The 22375-nt window shown below is 37.5% G+C and overlaps 1 protein-coding gene across 4 annotated transcripts in view; it reads left to right on the top strand.

The window, feature by feature from the left end:
- Grm1 (glutamate metabotropic receptor 1) overlaps positions 1 to 22375 on the top strand; it is a 300312-nt gene that overhangs the window by 242768 nt on the left and 35169 nt on the right. For all 4 annotated transcript variants that reach the window (XM_070010072.1, XM_070010070.1, XM_070010074.1 and 1 more), the window contains exons 5-7: positions 2549 to 2795; positions 7565 to 7733; positions 18053 to 18179. In XM_070010072.1, the coding sequence (XP_069866173.1) occupies positions 2549 to 2795; positions 7565 to 7733; positions 18053 to 18179 (543 nt within the window). The remainder of the gene's footprint in view (positions 1 to 2548; positions 2796 to 7564; positions 7734 to 18052; positions 18180 to 22375) is intronic.

Raw genomic sequence — 22375 nt, 5'->3', positions numbered from 1 at the left:
TCAGGAAGGCATTTTGGATCCTACTGATGACACACTCCTCTCAGCTGGTAAATGGTTAGATTCATATCTATTTGGCAGGATAATGGTGAGCCTGTGATCTCACTTATTCAGTGCTATATGTAGCTAATTCTCAAATACTAGCTGTTACTAGTATTAAAGATATTTGCTATTAAAATCAAGTAAATATTAGTGAAAAATCAATAAAAACACTTTCTACTGCTCGTTTACATGCATGCATATGTGTGCATATATTTGCATGCATGCATCTGTACGTGAAAATTGCCCATAATAACATCTGTAGATAATAGAGGGTACACGGCTCATGAGGCAGGTATTAGTTGGCGTTGTTCACTCCTGTGTTGTGGAATACTTATTATTATCAATCACTTTTACTCTGAAAAGTGATTCAGTTACATAATCATCCTAATAAGGATCAAAAAGAAAACATGAATCTTACAGAAATCCAACAAGAATTGCTACCTTAGCTGATGAATGAAGCGGTAACTAGACAACCGCTGCAAAGACATTGGTACTGGGAACACCAACCTTCACTTGTTGTTTGTTAATATCTTAAATAATAGCTATCAGAACAAGAACAGAAAACTCATGGCCATATCTCTAACAAAGAATTTTCCATTTGTTACTGAACATTATGTGTTTATTTTTCTTGATCCTGTTATTGATTGTAGTTGCTACAACTTCAGTTGATGGTGTTAGTATTTGCTAGGAAGATGTAAATGAAAGGTTCACAACAGAATATCCCATCTACTACCACCTCTCTCTTCCTCTTCCTCACCTTCCTCATTTCTCCTCCCTCAGCCATCTCTCCCTTCTTCCCTCCTTAGAAATTTCTCTAATTCTACTATCTTTAATATCTATCTGCAATATTTGGGCACTTACAGAGTCACATAGTTGTGCTTGCTTAAAACTTATGAGACAGATGGCACTAATTTACCTGTTTTAATTATACTAAGTGTGGAAATGTTGGCAAAGGAAACAAACATTAGGAGCCAGGGATTCTGCCTGACAGACATAAAGTTAACCTGTGTTAATGACATTGCAATTTTGGCAAAGAGCTGCTGGATCTTTGCTTTTCGTCTTATGTAAGTTTCTATGTTTATTCTGTATGACATGACTACAATATATTTTTTCTCATTTTCATCTTTTTATATCTCATTTCATCCTGGAAAACTTCCTTTCAGCCTGAAAAATATTACTTCAGTAAATTACAATTTTAACCATGATGTATGGCAATGGTGGCAGACAGATTTGGTTTTGAATCCTTTATCCCCTCTGACCCAGCTTGAATAATTCTGAGTCTTATTCTTAGGATGGTTGTATATATAACTTTTTCACATTTTTCGACTTCATCTAAATAGATCATCCCTTCAATAAAACTCTTTAGAAATGTCTATTTCCATCCAAGCTCAACATCAAAGCCCAAATTCTTTACCATTCCTTCTAAAGACGCCATTATCTCCACCTTCTTGAAATCCCTTTGCTGTCTATTGAACCATATAGGCTGGAGAAAGAGGGCAACTGGCATGGAGCTTAAAGATCCTCTTGCTCTTAATCTCAGAAGTGGATGAATTTGCCCACTTTCCCGGCCTTTTTGAATGCACATGACAGAGACCCCTCAGCATCAGTCAAGTGGACAAAGGAAAGCCCACCACAGAGCACCAAGTCACTGAAACTAAGCTCAAAGTCTCTAAATTATGCTAATGGTATAACTACCTCTAATTTCCAAGCTTGTTCCACATATCGGGTCCATATATAAGTCCTAAAATTTAGCCTTCCAACATGGTGCTTAAATCAAATGCAATACTCTTCCTAGGAGAGAGCCAGGAAATTTTCTATTCATCTGTGGATGGATAGAAATATCCACTGGGCTTTTGAAATTCACAGGTAATAGATAAGAATAAAGTTAATGTGCTGTATAACTCTTCTATCAAATAATACTTTTCTGAATATATTCCTAATATTGAGTAAATCTGATTTAAATGCATTTCCAGGCATGTATAGAAGAAGAGATTTATACTTCCTATTTTTTTCTTCCCAACTCTGAGTTTTTGTGGCATTAAAGGCATTAAAAAATTTGTAAACTCACCAAAAGAAAATATCACAAACTGAAATTTCATGAATAATAGATTATTCTAGAGGAAATGAAATACAAATCCTTTCCCACAACAATGAGTTATGGAAATTTTGATGTAAGTACCAGTATACCACAAGGGAATAGGAGCTATTCCCATTGTTCCTAAAAAAATGTCCTCATGCTATGAGAAAAATCCTTATTTTCACCTTTATGAAGTTTGTCCTATATCTCACAAAACCATTATTGACTAGAGGAAATGAAACGCAACAAATCTATTTTCACATAGCGTATGCCACAGCTGGTGCCAGGTACCAACCTCGCACAAGTGGACTTGGCTTCAACTTAGTGTCCTTTTCCTTTCCTGTCAACAACCCTGAAGCGCTTGAGAATTAAACCTGCAGACCTATTCTTCATGACTGTGGCATTGGCAGTGATCCGTTCTTATTGTTTCAGGCAATGAAAGCTTAGAAGAAAACTACGTCCAGGACAGTAAGATGGGGTTTGTCATCAATGCCATCTATGCCATGGCACATGGTCTGCAGAACATGCACCTTGCCCTCTGCCCTGGCCACGTGGGCCTCTGTGATGCTATGAAACCTATCGATGGCAGTAAACTCCTGGACTTCCTCATCAAGTCCTCATTCATCGGCGTGTCTGGAGAGGAGGTGTGGTTTGACGAGAAGGGGGATGCTCCAGGAAGGTAAAGCAGTCCCTTCCGTAATTGATCTGAAAAAACAAACAAACAAACAAACATGATCCTTCCAGGTCAGACAGTTGACAACTAGGGTTTCATTCCCACCCCCACTCCTCCCATAGTTTGGGGGTATCAAAAAGAGATTCAACTAGACAGCTAAAAGGACTGGGCTATCTCAGGTAGACATTACTAAGCTCATACAATTTTTTAAACTTTTTAGAAATTCTTCTTTGGGTAAATTCTGACAGCACTTCATCCTACTGGTATCCTCAGCTACAAACTGGCCTTCCCTTGGGAATGCCTGGTATCTCCCTGCAAGATACTAAAGAGGGAATCTAACTAGTAAGACTTTCCCCAGGACCTACCTTACACTAGCTGGCATCATTCTGATTGGTTCCAATGCTATTCTGGCCATGAAATACATAGTGCACCTGATTACTACTGAGGGAACTAAGCCTTAGGCAGACATTCTCATTTCTAAGGCTAGTTTGTGATTCGGCTAAGCTGTCAACTAGAAAAAGAAAGGCAATTAGTTCCTTCATAGAATTCAGTATCTTATGACTTCCACAGGGTAAATCAAACAAGGAGCAAAAGGAAATTAACTCTACATGTACAAATGTAAAATTCTCCTAAAGTCATTTTTCATTATAATCTATTCTACCACATTTATTTCGATGCCATCAATGAGCTCAGATGTAGGTGAGGGATGAGCTTAGTGTCAAGTGTCATGCTCATGCATACAAATTTTCTCAGGAAAGGGATAATCAAAATGGTAGGAGAATTGAAACATGATGCAAGAAAAGAGGTCCTCAGTTTGACTGGTGCATGGTAGGGCTATAAGCTCAGAGCCCTTATTGTCATTCAGTCTGATTCTATAGCATTACAGCTTTCTGGGAAAGCATATGTTATGTTTAAATGAAGCAACGAATCATTTAATTCTCACCGCTTAAATATGTTGTAATCCTTCTTTCTCTTTACATATAAGAAACCTAAGTGCAGAGAAACTAAGTTGAAAACTGAGTTGAAATCAGATAGAGAGCAAGTCACACAGGCAATGCAGTCTGACTCTGGGGCTTACAATTGTTTGCTACCTCATGCTGTTCTTAGGCTAATCCTAAAATTAGGCAAAATCGCTGGAAACTTTCTTAATATCGTGGTAGAAATGCCGCACTTGAAGGGATTGTATGGCTCTCAGTGATTCCCTGCACAGCTCTTCTTTTTGTGTATACAAGCTTCAAATTCTGCATATAGAGGATCTCTTGTGGACGCTAAATGAATCTCTCCGTTATAATCCAGCAGCTCTAGGAAGGAGGAATGATATGTCCTTGTCAACAATTAGCACAATTAACTTATAGGTTTCTTCCAAGCTGTCAGTAAGGTTGGAGAATATTTTTGATTGGAATGTGAATGGAGTGGATAAGCTTGAGAGCATAGAAGCTTAAAGGCACTGAGCACCTTAGGATATGATACCAGAAGGAAGAAATGGATCTCAGATTCAGAACAGGGACCACTCACAACCCTAAACCCATTATTTTAATCCTGAGTCTCCCTGACTACCAGGTCAGCTTTGCATTGTAAACCTTTCTCCCTTGTTCTCAAGTAAACATATATGATACAACTAGCATAGGGCCAAATAATTTTTTATACTCCATAAATACACATTTCCACCGTCTTCTACTGGTTAGTCAAGATACACGTGTGCATGTGCAATTTTTCAAATTGAGGTCTTGCTCCTAGCTCCTTTCTCAGGGATGCTATTTTCTCAAGGTTGGTCAGTTTCATCTGTTCAGCTCTGTTTCTACCACTTCCCCTGCTTCTAACTCCTGTTATTTATGATCTTGTTCCTTCTGTAATTATTGTAGTAAGCCATTATACAACAAAAACTTAACCCACTGAGGGGGATTAATTTATAGGAGGAGGATATTCTCAAATACAGGCCATGTAAACCCTGGGATCAAAGACAAGAGTAATGTTCATTCCTTAATAAGAAATTTGGGAGGGGGAGGTTTTTGTTTGTTTTGTTTTTAGCAAGTCAGTATTTTCCTTTGGTATCTTTTTGAATTTCTATTTTTTAACCAAATTTTAGACTTTTAAAAATGTGTTTTCATACCAAAATATTGTGAATTCCATTTGCTGAAAGCTACTGAAGTGTGAACTATTTCCCTTATGAAAGAGCAACAGATGAGGAAATGGAGATAAAAGTCTCCGGAAACTGAGTTTTACAAAGGAATATTCCACAACTGGCATCACAGCACAGCTTCATTAAAAGTATGTAAGAAAGTGGCCTTATGCAATGTGGAATAAAACACGGAGATTCACAAAAATGAATAAAGAAAACTCACACTGCATATTCACAACAGGTTTTATAGCCATAGACTAAGTATCATCCATCACAAGATTTGTCTGCACCATCCACTCACAGATAATACCCATTTGGACACCACAGGGCTTCTCTGAAGGATTCTGGTAGGACTCAGGAACAAGGAAGATAATAACTCTCTATTAGCCAAAAGCCAGAAGAGCCCCAAAAAATGAAAAATGAGCTCCAGGTGCATTATTCTATCTTTTGCCTCTTGGTATCTTTTGCTCATTGGGTAAGAAGAAACCTTTTTTATTTTTCTGACTCCCTTATTCTTCTAGGAGACAGCTATTTGTAGCTGCTCAATGTGGATATAGAGAAACCCAGAGTTACACTGCGGGTGACAGGATGCATTTGCACATTAAGAACAAGCAGAAAAGCCAATAAACAGATACTTGTTGTCTAGACAAAAAAAAACTAGGCCAGATACAGCCAATAGATTGCAAAAGCCAACTTAGGCTAATGAGTAGTAGCTTCACAGGGTGCTGCACTGAGCTAGCTTATGAATCTGAATCCGGCTTAGAAAGAACTCCAAGATGTATTAATCAGGAGCCTGGGGGAAAAAGGGAAAGATGATAGCTAACGATGAGGAATATGTGCTAGTTCATTGCCCTCTATTTACTTGGGTCGAACACAAAGAACAAATAGCCATGACTCGTCATAGCCCAGCAGGGTGAACAGAAAAGAAACCTATTGCAGACATAAAGAATCCCACTGCCCAGACAGTAAATTAGCACCAGGTACAGGCAAAGTTTGGGCCTAGTACCACCTGATTGGTAGTGGTTAGTTTGAAGGGAATGGTGACATGGCAAGATGATATATATATATATATATATATATATATATATATATATGTGTATATATATATATATATATATATATATATATATATATATTTCAGAGAATGCTTAATGGCTGACAGACAAATGACTATACCTAGGTATCTTCTCAAGTTTCCTATAGCAATGGAAATAACCAAAATATTTTAGTATATTCATGGAAATACAAATGAAATCATTTTGTTATATTGCTATAGTCCATTTGGGCTGCTAAACAAAACATTATAAGCTGTGTAGCCTACAAGCAGTGGAAATTTGAGGCTCACAAATCAAGACGTAAGGAAGTCCAAGATCAAGGCACCAGCAGATTTGATATCTGGTGCAAACTCGCTTTCTGATTCATACATGGTACCTTCTACTTCTGTCCTTATGTGTTGGAAGAGACAAGAGAGTTTTTCAGGCTGCCTTTGTAAAGGGCACTAATCCCATTCCTAAGGGTCTTGCTCTCATCACCTTTTCACCTCCCAAAGTCTCTGTTTCCAAGTATCACCATTCAGGGATGAGAGTTGGGGAGAGAGCAGAATCTCATCACTGAAATTTTGAGTAGATGGAAACATCAGATCACAAGAACTATGGTTTTGTTTCCATTAAAATTAATTTTTATTTTATTATTTGGGTACTGGGGATCAAAACCAAGACATTATACTTGCAAGTCAAGTACTTTGCCACTGAGCTACATCCCAGTCCCCATAATAAATTAATTCTTCACATGTCTATGTCCATAAATCTTCAAACCCATGAACCTTAAAGAGTTTAGTGACATTCTTCATTAGTATAATCCACTGTCACAATGTGAGAAGAGGCTATGTCTCATACATTCTAACTTCAAGTCCTCTGTTCTTTCTGTTAAAAAATGTCTCCCTCTGACTACCCTGGAAAAGAAGAGATTTGGCCCCCAGAATACACACTGTCTACAGTAAAGAGTATTTTTTTAATATATGTTATCATTATTATTGTAGTCTTCGCTGTTGTGGTACATTTTGACATTAGAAATTATTGAGATAACCTGCACCCTTTATTTGGTTTCAAAAACTGTTTGTCCTAATGAGGAAAGATGAATTTAAATGTTACTGTGTGGGACATAAAATTCTCAACTTCCTTTCTAATTACAGGTATCTTTCTCAGATTTCTTGCTCTATTAGCACTCATAAAATGTTCCAGGATTGGCAAAACCTCTCTTCTTTCAACCCACTACAATGAACTGAATGTAAAAAGGAAATTTGAAATGGAAGCAATCAAACTTAGATATAATATCATGAATTTTCATTCAAGGAATAATTTAATGAACAGTTATTTTAAAGAGATATTATCTAAGCATACATTTTTGAAAGATAAGCAGAAAGAAAACAATGAGAGTAATACATTCTTTAGAAAATATGGATTCTATTCAGATATAGTCTGTAAAATCAGGGGAAACATCAGAAATAAATTAAAATTTTGACAGTAGCTGGTGTTGGGCTGTATAGTGATTCTAATGCTTATCCCTCCTCTCTGGGCTAATATCTGTTTGCCAAACTTCTTTTTGTACATAATGTCCACCTCATGTAAGAAAGACTCCTTTGTTGTTTTCTTTGAAGGTATGACATCATGAATCTTCAGTACACTGAAGCTAATCGCTATGACTATGTACATGTGGGAACCTGGCATGAAGGTGTATTGAACATTGATGATTACAAAATCCAGATGAACAAAAGTGGAATGGTGCGTTCTGTGTGCAGTGAGCCTTGCTTGAAAGGCCAGATTAAGGTAAACACCAGTGTTTTCTTGGATATTACTTATAAAGAAGTCTACTACTGGTTATTAATAGAGAGAGCCACAGGTACTCTTCTTAAATAAAAAGAGTGTGGCATGTTGACTTTAATAGACAAAATGAGAAAATGAAGTAAGTAAACTCTTAGATAATTGGAATTTATTTTTTATTAATACGTTTTTCTTATTGTGAAAATACTGTACAGAAGGGTTACAATTACATGGGCAAGGTAATGAGTACATTTCTTATCAAACATTGTTGCCTCCTCCTTTGTTTCCCCTTCCCATCCCTTCTCATCTTCCTCCCACCCTGCCCCACCAAAGTTGTAAAGTTCATTTTTCAACATAACGACTTGTACATCTCATTGTTGCAATGGTTCCACCTGTATCCCTATTTAAACAATTTGTTTTTTCCCTTCCCCTCCACAAATTATACCAACATCAAATACACTGAAAACAGGGGTTGTACCCTGGGGGAAGGACATACAATGTTTTTATTACAATAATGGGCTAGAATTTTCATATAATATATGCAGCCACAAGATAAATAAATAAATGAAAAAATTGAAGCAGAGGTAAAAATCCCAACCAATTAATGCTACTTAGTTCTAGTTCCAGCTGTTACTAACAAAAATAGTGGGGATCTAATGTACGGCATGGATTGTGAAGGATGTGTTCATTTAATTGTGAGCATCATTACCCACTGCATACATATATGAAAACCTCACATTGAACAACTTCTTAGCTAAAATCTTTATCCATAAAACATTTTAAAATTAAAATTTTTGAAATCAAAGAAAATGTGGTACCAAAACCAGTAGTAGTAGTAGTAGTAGTAGTAATAGTAATAGTAGCACTTAGTCATATGCTAGCTATTGTTAAGCTAAAAGCTAAGCAATGATGAACAGGCAAGTAACAAAAGTAACAGAGCTGAAATGAGATAACACTGAAGCTCTATCGTTTCTCTTTTTTTTTTTCTTACAAGTCCTTTGATTTTTTCTGAAGTAAGATTTTTTTTTCTCTTCCTAACCAAAAGAATTCTCAATTTCTACTTATATTCCAGGGTTCGGGGAGGGGGGGTGAGGCAAGTGAGTAACCATATCTTTAGAACACTAGAGTCAATAGACACCAAACCTTAGTCATGTGCTGGATGTGACCTAAGAATTCTCAGTGAAGAAGTCATGAGAACAGTTCTAGCTGTGTCTCGTTGCTATTTAAAAGCAGACTGGATAATGTAGAAGGAAATGGAGCAGAGGGGAGGGACTGGGAACTGGCAGGGGCGTGGATTACATGAACTCATAGGTCTTTCTCATCTCTAATTTTCGGTGATTCATCTCGGGGAGCCGACAGCCTGTCACATAAATGTCACACAGCACAGCTGGAGCTGGAGTAGATCGTGTAAGGCTCTGGTCCCGTCATGATGCCTCTAAGCTTCCATGCCATTTGAGGTTTGCCTGGTAGCTGCATAATGTCCCATGTGGGGGGAAGATGTCCTATGACTCCTAAGAATGCTGAGGGCTGGAGTCTAGATTCTGTTGTGGAGGGAGGCTCTACTCACTGACATTGGTGGAGGATTTGGAACCTGCAGTCATTTTTAGCAGCTGAGAACAAATGTCCTGGTGGACCAGCTCTAGGTGACTCCAGCTATTTTGAGAAGATAACAAATGTCTGAGACAAACTGCCATAGTTTGAAAATTGAGGGGATGGGTCATGACGGGAGAGATGAAGCATAATGAAAGGTGTGATATTGATCAAGATGCATGGTACTCATAAACCAGCTCATTTGAGTTGAAACCCCTTAGTAGCACTACTTAAATATAATACAAAAAGCCCCTCCCATTAAATACCTTGTGTCTTCTCTGCAAAAGTTTTATTTAAAATAATCGTTTTCATGACAAGTACCTAAACCAATGATTCTCCTTTCTAGTGCTCTGATGGCAGGGTGCGAAAGGCCTTCTACCCACGGCCTGGTTCATCCTTGATGCTGTGGATACTGTGCTTTGACAATGGTTTGAGTGTGTCTCCAAAGGGTTTATACTTTGGAAGTTTGATCCCCAGCATGGCAATGGTGAGAGGTGGTGGGTCCTTGAAGAGATAAGGCCTAGGGGAGGTAATTAGGTTATTGGGAGTATCACCTTCAAAAGGATTAAGATCAGGATCATGAAATTAGTTTTATCTACCGCTGGTTGTTATACAGTTCAGGCATGTCATGGCTGAGTCTTTTCTGCCTGCTGCTAGTCTCCTTCCATTTCCCTTCCATGCTATGATGTAGCCATGGTGACCCTCACTAGTAGCCAAATTCATAGGGCTGCTAAAGCTTGGGACTTTCAGGCAACCAACCTATGATCTAAGTAAACCTTTCTTTGTAAATTACTTAGCTTCTGGTATTTTTGTCATATTAACCGAAAAAGGACTAATTCCATGGATCACGGAAACATATGGCCAAGGAGTTTTTGTTGTTGTTTTTCTTCCATGACTAGGGGAAGCTCTAGAAACATTTGCAATCTATGCAGCAGGATTTCAGTCATAAGAGCAGCTCTAGCCAAATTAGTATGTTGGAGGCATTTGTCTTGCTACTCCCCAAACATCCATTTCCTCCTATCCAGATGGAATTCTTTCACATGAGGCCATCTGGTGGTATGTAGGAGTATGTCATCTGCAATCCAGAAGCCCCAAGCTGCTTCTAGACTGTTGCACTGTTGCATATATATATATATATATATATATATATATATATATATATGTTGTGACGTAAGACCAATGGATTCTGGCTGCATCATCTTTTCTGGATGGTGAAAATAACAAAGCACAACACAGAAGTCCTGGGCTCATGGGGTCTCTGACATGCTTGACTCAGGCCTCCTTTCACCCATTGAATGTGCTGTGCATAAGTAACTTATGGAATCACAAAGTTTTTGTTGTTGTTGTTATTTTGTTGGGTTTTTTTAAGGATATAAATTGGGCACAAGAAACCGAATTAGGAAACAACAGATTGTTCCAAGGATTAGCTGCTCTCCAGCTCCTTGTCATGTGATTCCTTCCTGTTACGGAGAGCTGGCAGGCCATGAATGGTGTTCCCATACTATGTATATCCGAATATTTTAAAAACAAAAGCCTCTTTCTTCCCCAAGTTCAGGGGAAAGGCTCTGTCTTGATACTAAAGTATTTCTGGCACCCAGTCTTGGTTATACCCATTTGATGTTATGAAGGAGATCCCAGAAATCATTCCTGGGCCATTACAGAGCACTCAAGATAAATGCAAATCTCCTGGGGGCCAATTTCAGAAATATTATGTGCCCTGCAGGAGGAAAATATGCTGGTTCTCAATAGTACCTGAAGTGGAAGTGGAGGGGGGTTATTTGTTTCACAGAGCGCATTGGGAGATTTGGAAACAAATGAAATCTGAATCTCATTGAGTAAATAATAGCACTTACATTCTAATCCCACTAATTTGCCACCTGTGAGGCCTAGGATGCAGAGAGCCAGATCTTACTTGCCACTATGAAGATAAGAGAGGCTCTTACAAAGTGATTGTAGGACAAGCATTAGCTTTAACTGTAAGTACAGAGTTTAGTAAGTCTTTTCTTTTTAAGTATCAGATGCCATCCACTTTCCTAACATAATGGCCTGACAACCCCTTGAACTTTGTTATAATAATTACCTTTGTAGTTGTGACAAATCCAGTTTTCTTATGCTGCTTATTTTTAGAAATACATATCTTATATCTTACAAAGGTAAAGAGCGATTTCAGTCTTACCACAAACACAGGTCAATTACATCACATTTTTTATTATTATGTGATGTATTAATCAGGAGAAGGGAGCCCATGCCATGTGGTTCAATAGAAGGCATTTTATAAAGGAAACCTGTTAGAAGGAAAGGGGATGCCGAGGCTACACGAAGATGGACAACTCATTCCCACCCTGGAGCTAGAGGAACACAGGAAAAGAACACAAGCTCTTCCTGAGATGCTCCCTGAAGTGGGGTTGGAGAAGGTACTCTGTCTCTGTCTTCTCTGACTCTTTGGTCTCCCAAGCCTATCCAAAAAAAGGGTAAGCAAGAGATCCTAGGAAATGTAGCTCACAATGTCTCAGCACAAGTTTCCTTGAACCCTAAAAATTATGCAAGGCTTAAATGCTAATGGATTCTTGGGAGCTTCAAGAGAAGCAAGAATGAGACCAAAAGGTCAGTGATAGATGAAGGAATGGGATAAAGACAACAAAGTGAAGCATCTGAGCAGGAGGATTCGGCCTCACTGGATATAGCTATTGCCTGGGTCTCACATGGACCTCTAGACCACTTATTCATACTGGAGGGAAGAGGAAGAGGAATGAATGCACCCATACAATTCCATTCTCAGGTTCCTGAGGTCAAAGTTTATCCTCAGAGTTAGGTCACTGATCCCTTCAGATGTATACTAAGGAAGCCAGAGTCCATGGCTTATTACGTGGCTCCTGTTAAGATGCTAGAAGCAGTGGAACATGTAAAACCCTGGGTGGCTCCTATGGCCTTCTGCTGTGGTAAATCCAATAGAGAAAGTTGTGGAACCCAGTACCTATTTCCAGAGTAGGGGATCCAGCAACAGATGTCAGAAAATAAAGCAACCATGACAGAGCCAGGGTCAAGGCATAATCAAACAAGTGCCCAGAACTCTTTTGAAGCTAGTGTTGTACAAACCAGACACCAAGGTCTGGAGCAGATGGAGACCAACATGTTTACATGGAGAACCTGCTGTTGTGTTCCTTTTTATGAAGGAGAACCTGCACAGGTGGGAAGGTGAAGAAAGGGAAGTAGAAAGAAGGAAAGAGAAGCAAAAAAATGAAGATCACAGACTGACATTTACCACACACATTCTTGTGCAAATGCCACAGATGCTTTGCATGCATCACTTCAACTACTGCTTGAAGCAACACCTACAAAGCAGGTATTACTGCCCCTGCATTACAGATAATGGATCTGAGACCCAGAGGGGTTGAGTCTCTTGCTTTCAAGCTTCGTGCCTAAGCTGGGCTGGAGGCCAACTCAGAAGTGTTTATCATGTCAGAACTACATGTTGTTCAACTATCTTTCATTCTGTGAAGTGGCATGTTTCCCACACACACAAATTTCTTTGTCAAAGCCTGAGTTGTTCAAGAGTCCACACTGAAAATACAAATAGTAATCCACTTTCAAAGCACTGAGGGAGCTTAATCCAGAAGTAAGGACACAATGTGATTTAAACAGGCAGAAAAAATTTAGTAGAGAATAAAGAATGGGTACGAAAAAAGGAGAAGAAAAAAATAAGGAAAAGAACCTTCCCCCCCTCCTCCCACACAGACACCTAGAAATCACCTTCACTGGCCTCCTACTCTTTTTTTGTCCTTCTCTCCTCTTCTTTTTTCTGTTTTCTTCTTCTCTTAGGTTTGTCTTTATGTTTGTCCCTTAAGTTTGTTCTTTCCTCCAAGATAATGATTTAGGGATAAGAATGATGATAATCACTACTTCCTTTTATACTTACCTAGACAGGTAACAGCATGCTGGTGAACACAGTATATATTATAATTAGTTTCTTATTCATGCATATCTTATTTTCATGCAGTAAAATGACACTCTACATGTGTAGAGTTTAGAACTGGATTCTTTCCATTCATAAAATAAGACCAATGGCATCCTATTTTTGATAGTATTTTCTATAAGAGAAATAAATGTTTAATGATAATATTTGCCTCTAGCTATAAATGTAAGTATACCTAGGTCTGTTACATGAGCACTATGAGGTAATACCATTGGAGAAGTTGGTCCCTGGATTGTCTTGTTGGTAATATGGCCTAATTGACAGAGGAGGAAACTTGTAATTTTTATCAATATCCTTCTCTAAAAAATAGATTGATGATATTGATCTTTCAGATATACATTGCCACCTTTAACAGAGGCAACTGATTTTTCAAAAAAAAATATGTTGACAGGGCATTATGTCACACTCCTGTAATCTCAGCTATTCAAGAGGCAGAGATTGGAGAATCATGGTTCAAGGTTAGCCAAAGCAAAAAACATTACTAATACCCTTTTTAGAAAAATAAACTATGGTACATGCCTGAATTCCAGCTACCTGAGAAGTAAGGCAGGATCATGATCTATGGCCAGCTCATGGCAACAGCAGACCTTTTATGAAAAATAATTTTTTAAAAGGCAAAAGGTATGGACCTCTTAATCTTTACATATCAAAATGATAAGGATTTTTCCTAGCAAGCACAAGTCTCTGAGTTCAAGCCACAAGAGCACTTAAAAAGAAATAGCTGGCTGGGAATAAGGCTTAGTGATAGAGTACGTGCCTAGTATGCATGAAGCTCTGGGCTTGATTCTTCAGAACCACATAAACAGAAAGAGCCAAAAGTGGTGCTATGCCTCAAGTGGTAGAGTGCTATCCTTGAGCAAAAGAAGCTCCAAGACCCTGAGTTCAAGCTCCAGGAATAGCAAAAAAAAAGGAAGGAATGAAGGAAGGAAAGAAGGAAGGAAGGAAGGAAGGAAGGAAGGAAGGAAGGAAGGAAGGAAGGAAGGAAGGAAGGAAGGAAGAAAGAAAGGAAGGAAAGAAGGAAGGAAGGAAGGAAGGAAGGGGAAAAAAGAGAAAAAATAACTAATTTCTTTTAGATTATGCATTTTCAAGATTGCAAATTAAGGTTAAAGTTTCAGATTTCAAAGCATTTGTCATTTGTAGCAACCCAAGATCATTCTTTTTTTTTTTTTTTTTGGCCAGTCCTGGGGCTTAAACTTAGGGCCTGAGCACTGTCCCTGAGTTTCTTTTGCTCAAGGCTAGCACTCTACCACTTGAGCTACAGTGCTACTTCTGGCCTTTTCTGTTTATGTGGTACTGAGGAATCGAACCCAGGGCTTCATGCATGCTAGGCAAGCACCCTACCACTAAGCTACATTCCAAGCTCCAAGATAATTCTTTAAGGTGAGTCATTAATTATTTCTTTAACTCCTTTAATTTGTTTTCTTCTGCTGCTGCACATTTTCTCATTTTTAGATTATTCATATAATTTTATACTTACCTGTTTCATTAGTCTAATTCCAGAAATATTTTATGAAAGATATTAATTATGTTGAAGTTTAGATATCCATTCTTGAGCAAAAGTGAATCAATGAATATCTTCTCATTTTTCATAATAATAAGAAAAAATATGAAGGTAAATTTGATACTCTACAAAACATAATATAGATGAAATGAATATAAGAATATATATGTAGATTTATATGTGTGTATATATATATACATACATATATATGTACTATGTGTGTCTACTATTTGCTAGCAATTCTTTGTGTTGATTTATACAGAAATAGCAATAAAAATTAAAACCAGATAAGCAAATTCTATTCAACAGCAAAGATGAGAACGTGGGACCATCAATATGTTCCTACTTCAGCTATAAAACTTCTGTTGATATCACAATTTAATGTCTTCAGAAAGAGAAATGGGTTTAATCGTGTGATAGAATATGAAACATGTGTTATATGAAATCAGCTAGATAAACTTGGAAAAGTAATATCACTCTGTATATTCTGTAATGATGGAAACATTGCCACATGTCCATCAAATACATAAAGTAACTATTGAAGTATATATCACCATTTCGTGCTAAGATTTAAAATCTGTTCAGATATTCTTTTTTTGATCTCCAAACTTTGACTGGAGGATTGAGAATTGAGAGGCTCTAACTGTACTGGCAGCGATAGGGTTGGTAAATCTATTTAGCATCATCATCTTTTGAATTTATCTAATTAGCTGTGCTAATTCTATAGGGAGGGAAAAGCAAAAGGCTGTTTGAAGTTGCCTACCGTGTTTTGTATTGGTTGTTACTGTATTGCTTATCTTAATTAAAATAAGGAAACAGCACATGTTTTATTAATTCAATTTCTCTTATTATTTAGAAAATAATTATCATCTGGGGTGTAATTTCCCCATGCCTATTGAATACTACAATATTTAAAAAAACTTTGATTTCATTTTATTTTCTAAAGATATAGAGTAATAAAACAAGAAAAGGAAAATGACATTGATTAAAAGTATTCTATTATTTGATTATTTAATGCAATTCTAAAGAATAGTCATGTCAATTCTCTCCATAAAATGATAGTTTATTTCCCTAAATAAGAAGAGTTTCTGTTAAAGAATAGCAATATTTGCAGTTTAATTCTGACTTTACATACGGAAGTATTTGGTGATTTTCTGGATGTGAGGGACGGACTTCTGCTCCTAGACATGAGGAGTAACAGGTTCTTATTTGAACCTTCTGCTATAAACAATTGATGAAATATTTGAAACAACAGTTTTCAAACATTAGCCAACCATGTGTGACCTTGATGCCAAGGAAGTGAACAAGACAAGCGAGGTAATCCCTAAAATCACTCAGGCTTTCTGCCTGGAAGCAATTTCCTGAGTGTTCAGCTAGAGAGAAGACAAAAGCTTGGCCATCTTGCTAATTGAAGGAGACAAGATCAGGAGTTTGGGAAAATCAAATGCAGCTAGAAATTGCAGTGCAGCATAAAGAAGGAGATGGATCTATGCAAAAAATGAGCCCCAGGAATTGGCTTAAGGAGTACCATGAGTACTTGAATATCAATCTGTGTGTGAGTAGAGTGGAATACTAACCACCCAAATAAAGAATAAGACTAAGAAGATGAATTCCCAGAGCTGTCAATAAAACAAGGAATTATTCTGGTTTCTGATCAAGCAGAGTGGAGAAATGTTATTGAATGCACACAGAATTAAATAAAAATGCCAGAAGGCTCAAACCTTAATAAAGAGGTTAAATAATTCCAAGAACAGAGACTATTCTAGACTGGCTCTGAAAAAGTAAAAGCAAACTGAGCTACAAGGAACTCATTAAAGAAAGGGGGGAAGCCAGCATTCAATAGCTATTAATGTATATAATTGAGTATTTGGTCTAAATTTTTAGATGTGTGACCAACCTGGAAGAGAACGCATGGCTAGGAGGAGTGGTACATATCTATAAATCCCAGCTGCTCAGAGGCTGGATCTTAGTGGGAGGAACCTGCTCTGAGACCTGCCAGTGCAGAAGTGCAAGACTCAATTTTTAAAAGCAAACTAAAAGTGAAGGGGCTATTGGTGTGGCTCAACTACAGCACTAAGCTAACATGGACCAGCCCCTAGTTCCAATCCCCCAAACCATCAGTCTGTCAATCAATCAGTCATACAGAGGAACCATAATGACAACGACATCATGGTTCTCATCAAAAACCATCTGTTAGGCAGGAAAGGAAAGAATAACATCTTTAAAGAAATAAAAATGAAAAAACAAACACCTTTCAACTCATAATTCTTTCCCTAAGGACCATTGAAGAGCATAAAATGCAAACAAAACATAAACAAAAACTGTCAACTTCATTTGATAAAATAATCAGAAAGGATAATTCACTGAATTTAAAGGGTGTTATAAAAATATATAGTGGCTCATGTAGCCAAGGCAGGAAAATCCCTGAAACTATTATCTCCAAATAACTACCAAAAAAAATAATCCAGACATGGTGCTGTGGTTCAAGTGATAGAGAGCTAGCCTTGAGTAAAAGAAACTCAGGGATAGAGCCCAGGCCCTCCATTCAAGCCTCAGGATCAATTATATATGCTTGCAACACATATATTAAAACAGTAACCCAAGCACTGAAAGGAAAAGGAAAATGTAAAACATACCTGGGGGTTCCTTCTATTATAGAATTGCCCACAAATAGAATCATAGTGTATGTGTGAATGTAGACTGTGAATGTGACGTCTATGTGTTGTTAATTTTAGAAAAACTACTAAAACAAAAAGAAGAGATACAGCTGATAAGCCATTCTTCAGATTGACATGGGAAAGTGTGGAAACAAACAAAAGCAAAAACAAATGAACACAATAACATTAAAACAGGGAAAGGGAAAAAAGACAGATGGGACAGACAGGGAAAAAAAAAAGGTAAAGCTATGGTTGACTTATAGCTAGTCATTTGATTATTATAGTAAATGTAAATGTACTAAATCATGAAAGGCAGAAAATTCCCAGCTGCAGATGAAAGCAAGACCTGCTTGTCTGCTGTCTACAAGAAACTCACTGTAAATGTTATGTGTTTTGACATTGAGGTTTATGTTGTACCACTGTGGAAAGTGTTTACCAATCAAACTGAAAATAGAGGGAAATTAACCTGCTGAGATATAAAACCGCTCTTCAACAGTTTTTGACTAGTACACTTCCTCTCATGTGAGGACATGTCCCCATCTGAAATGGAAGCCTTTTTCCTGGAAGCCATCTTTACAGCATGTGAAACATTCCTGTGTTGCAGGTCATACGGAAAGGAGAAGTGAGCTGCTGTTGGATCTGCACAGCCTGCAAAGAGAATGAGTTTGTGCAAGACGAGTTCACCTGCAGAGCCTGTGACCTGGGGTGGTGGCCCAACGCCGATCTGACAGGTAGGAACGGCTTCAGGAATCAACCTTGTTCCTGACAGTTGTCCTTTCAATGCCTACCATTTAAGGCGGGCAGTTAGCATGTATTCTCAGCATTACCTTACACAGCACATTTTGTAATTCTCCTGCCGCACAAGCCTTTTATGAGTTTCCATGATATACACAGAAAGTACAGCTCACCTAAATCTAAACACAGGTGCATTGCTATGTGGTATAGTATTTTGTTGCAGAGTTTATTTTCTGGTGTTCCTTTTTTTAAAACGGCATTGGAAAGCAATTCTAGATAGCAGAATCCATACTTGCTTCCATTTCTTGAACATCTAACTGTATAAGAATCACTATTGTAGGCCTTAAAAGTACAAAGTTAGATGAAACACAATCCTAGCTTTTACTTTGCTCAAAATCTGCAGGAGAAAACAACATGAAAAATATGATGATATGATAGATTGTGATAGGATATGGTATAATTGATATGGTATTGATAAACTTAAAAGAGATATTTACAATATACTATAAAACTTTTAAGACAGGAACATGATAGAAATTCTAAAAAGTGGAACACAAGGAATTTGTAAGTTTATAGGGAAAAATAAAAGTTTACCAAGTTCACATAGGAGAAATGATGGAATAAGTCCATGGGATTGGTTGATACCCACAAGGAATAGATGGAAAGTGACAGGCGATGAGGCTGGGAAGGAAACTGGCAGTGTTGGGGATGCTTTTTCATGACCCCTCTGGTGGTAGACCTTGGCTAGTAGTAGAGGAGAAACATTAAAGTAGTGAATGACAACCGTTTTCACGAACATGATGGTGGTGTGGCATCTAGACTAGACAGAGCAATCAGGAGGCTGCTGCATTGCATTTCAAAGGGTGTGAACTATACAGCAGCTGCAGCTGGAATGGAGGAAAAAATGAATGCCAGTGATGACTTGCCTGTAAGATCAATGGGGCTGAGATGGATGGAGAACCACATGCATATTCATGAATTCCTTTTTTTCCCCACAGTCCCTAGTATGAGCTCCCTGAGGAGAAGTATTTCACAAATACTTCGCATGAATTTAAAGTCATTGAGTCTTAGGAACTTTGTCATTTGAGCACATACAGACTTTGTCATCTGTGTAAGCTAACTTCTCACTTTAACAAGAGGAAATTGAGTCCTAGAATCATAAGGTCATATGCCCAAGGTCATCCAACTAGAGACAGTCACTAATTCCTGATCCAGTTCCTCCTTTGGTGCTGTTGAAAAAAATCTTATAGCTTATCACTGGTCATTAAATTGAGAGGATTAGAGAACAGAAAGGACTCATCCAAGCTCATCTAGATCTATGCAGTTGATTACAGAAAAATTGCAAGGTGTGTCTATAATAGTCTCCCTGGGCCTAATGGTGTCATTTATCTCAAGCCTACATTCAATGGACTGGCATGGAAACACTCCCCAGCCGCTTTTTGGCCTCCAATCTCCCCTCTTGCTCATACTTTATCTCTTCTAAGCGTTGTCTTCCTATATAACGTATAGTTCCTACTGTGCCTCTCTTTCTTATATAAGCTGGTCCTACAAAGGGACCATTGTACTAGAGAGTTGGAGTTCACTGAGCAACACAGTCTGCTCTTTGACTGAGATCACAGCTGACCAGAAAGAGTCTCAAAGACAAAAACCATCCTTTGCTCAGGTTGTTCTTAGAAGTCCAAAGTACTGGCTTTGAGGTACAAGTTTTTCTCTGGTCTATATTCTTTTAAACTTTCCCAAACTTTTCTTGAGGTAGGCTTTATCTCATACATGAAAACAAACTTCTTTTTAAAACATAAAAAAAAATCTTACATATGAAAGATCTAATACATTGTAATAATAGAAACCAGAGTCATATATTTTGTTCCCTGGAGAGCTTCCATTTTGGGTATACTGTCAACCAAAAGACAAATGAATACTCTCATTCACTAGGACTCTGTCTTGGTAAAATGAGGTGAATCTGTCTGGAGATTCAATCTACTGTGATCTGTCCTACGTGTAAATATCGCTTTAACATTCAAATGAGTTGATCCAATGAAGAGCTCTGGTTGCATTTGTTTTTATCTCCATCATGCAGCTACTCTTGGATGACATATTGTGCAAATGCTGCCTTTGGAATCTTTCAGAACGTACATCTTTCATGCTAATCTATACTTAGACCCTAATGACACCATTGTTTCAGCCTTCTTTTTCCTTTCATACATGAATGGGAAATTAAACTCCATTTCCACTTGCTTGGTGCCATGTCAAGACGTAGATGGCCATGCGAGGTTGGGGTTGCCATGGTAGCAGGTGTTGTGAAAAGAAGACCACAGAACACCAAAAACCAGTCAAAACACTTGGGAGAAGAAATGCATTGCCTCTATGGAATGGTTTGTTTTCATAAGGAGGGTTTTCTAACAGATTTTTAGTTAGAAACCCTTCTTTGAGAAATGATGTGGGCTTCAAAAAACATAGATTATAGAAGATATAAAAAAAATCACTTCAAGACAGCAACCATTCATATAGATTGCAGTATTCCAGTATTAATAAATTAAAACAGATACCAGTTTTCAGTAGAATCTGTTGTTTCTTGGCTATTAAAAGAAAGTGGTGTATTTCTTATATTTTCTTGTTATATATTCTTATTTCTTATATTTTGGAACTGTTAAATTTTTCATATTTTGGGAACTTCATCTTCTTGGAAAATTTCACACAAATATTTCACACTTTATTTTTTATGAGGCTGAAATAGGGTTGTCTTCTGTTTTACTGTATGACTTGATAGTAGTTTAATAATTCATGGAACAATTATAAGTGGGCCAATAAACCTTCTTTAAAATATCAAATAGTATAAGACTTCTCAAAAAGACAGACTCTTCTGAATTTTTGCATTAAAAATCAGAAATTAATCTTGAAGAAATGAACTAACATTAGCTATCTGATTCCATCCAAGAGTTACCATGAGTTCTCATAATACTCATTTATTTGATTCTGCAATATTCCTTGCCATTTATTTTGTGACATTTTTAGAAATTCATTTTGTAGGTAATTGATATTAATGAAATAGCATTGAGAAGCATTTCCCTATACAATCATAAAATAGTATTTCAAATGTTATAAATTGCTAGACCATATTCTGGGTAAAATAATCACTCCCTCCTTCTCCTCCTTTCTCTTTCTTTTTCTTCCTTTCTCTTTTTCTCTTTCTTTCTTTCTTGCTATTTCTTTCTTTCTATCTTTCTTCCTTCCCTCCTTCCCTTCCTCCTCTTCCTCTTTCCTTCTCTTCCTCTTCCTCCTTTCCTTCCTACTCCTCATCTCTCATTTTCTTATTTCTTTTCTGTTATTATTTTTTTGCTCTACTGAGAGTGTAGCTTGCTTGCTCAGCTGGTGCTCTGCCACTTGAGCAATGTCTCCAGCCTGGCTTTTTGCTGGTTATTTTGGGGATGAAAGGTCTCATACTTTTCTGCTCTGATTGCCTTCAGACTAGGATGGAGCCTCCAAATAGCAGCCACCTGTGTAGCTGGAGTTCAAGCCACCAGTACATGGCTTGTCACCTTTATTTCTCAATTCACGTTAAATTCAACTTGACCTAATAATAAAGAAACCTGATATTAAATTTTAGCCCCCTGTAATATATTTGAATGTTACATGTGACCACATATTCAACTCAAAAATGAGACCTCTAATCTATTCCTTAGATTGTAACTATTACCACTTCTGAAATTTTACCGAGTACTTTCAAGTCTGCTTAAAGGGAACTGACGTGTCACAATCCTACTTCTCTGAAATCACTGTAACCATGGATACTGCCCAGCCAGCAAGTTCTCAGAGCTTCAGATACACTAAGCATAACTCCCACAAAGCGTTCTTTTGAGTGCTGTGGTCAGATAGGCTTGAGACACTACTCATTATCCCCAACTCCACTAGTCTTGAAATACCTCAAAACATCCAGGGATTGGAAAGCTCTTTAAAAAAAAAAAAAAAAAAAAAAAAAAAAAAAAAAACAAAAAAAAAAACTTTAAAACAGAGCTGAAAACTCATCCCATTAAGTGCATGGACAACTTGTACTTTGTGGCTAATTCTTTTAGCAAGGCAAAGCTACTGCTTCTCAAATGTAGGATGTTTAAAAATAAAGTAAAAAATAAAGCTTTAAGCAAGTGTCTTTCCTAATCTTTGGGTGATTTTTTATTTGGGGGGCAGTTCCAGATTG

This window comes from Dipodomys merriami, unplaced genomic scaffold (genome assembly GCF_024711535.1).
Source record: "Dipodomys merriami isolate MVZ:Mamm:240054 unplaced genomic scaffold, mDipMer1.0.p SCAF_8, whole genome shotgun sequence".
Lineage (NCBI taxonomy): Eukaryota > Metazoa > Chordata > Mammalia > Rodentia > Heteromyidae > Dipodomys > Dipodomys merriami.
Note: the sequence above shows the minus strand (reverse complement) of the source record. Positions and strands in the feature narration are given on the sequence as shown.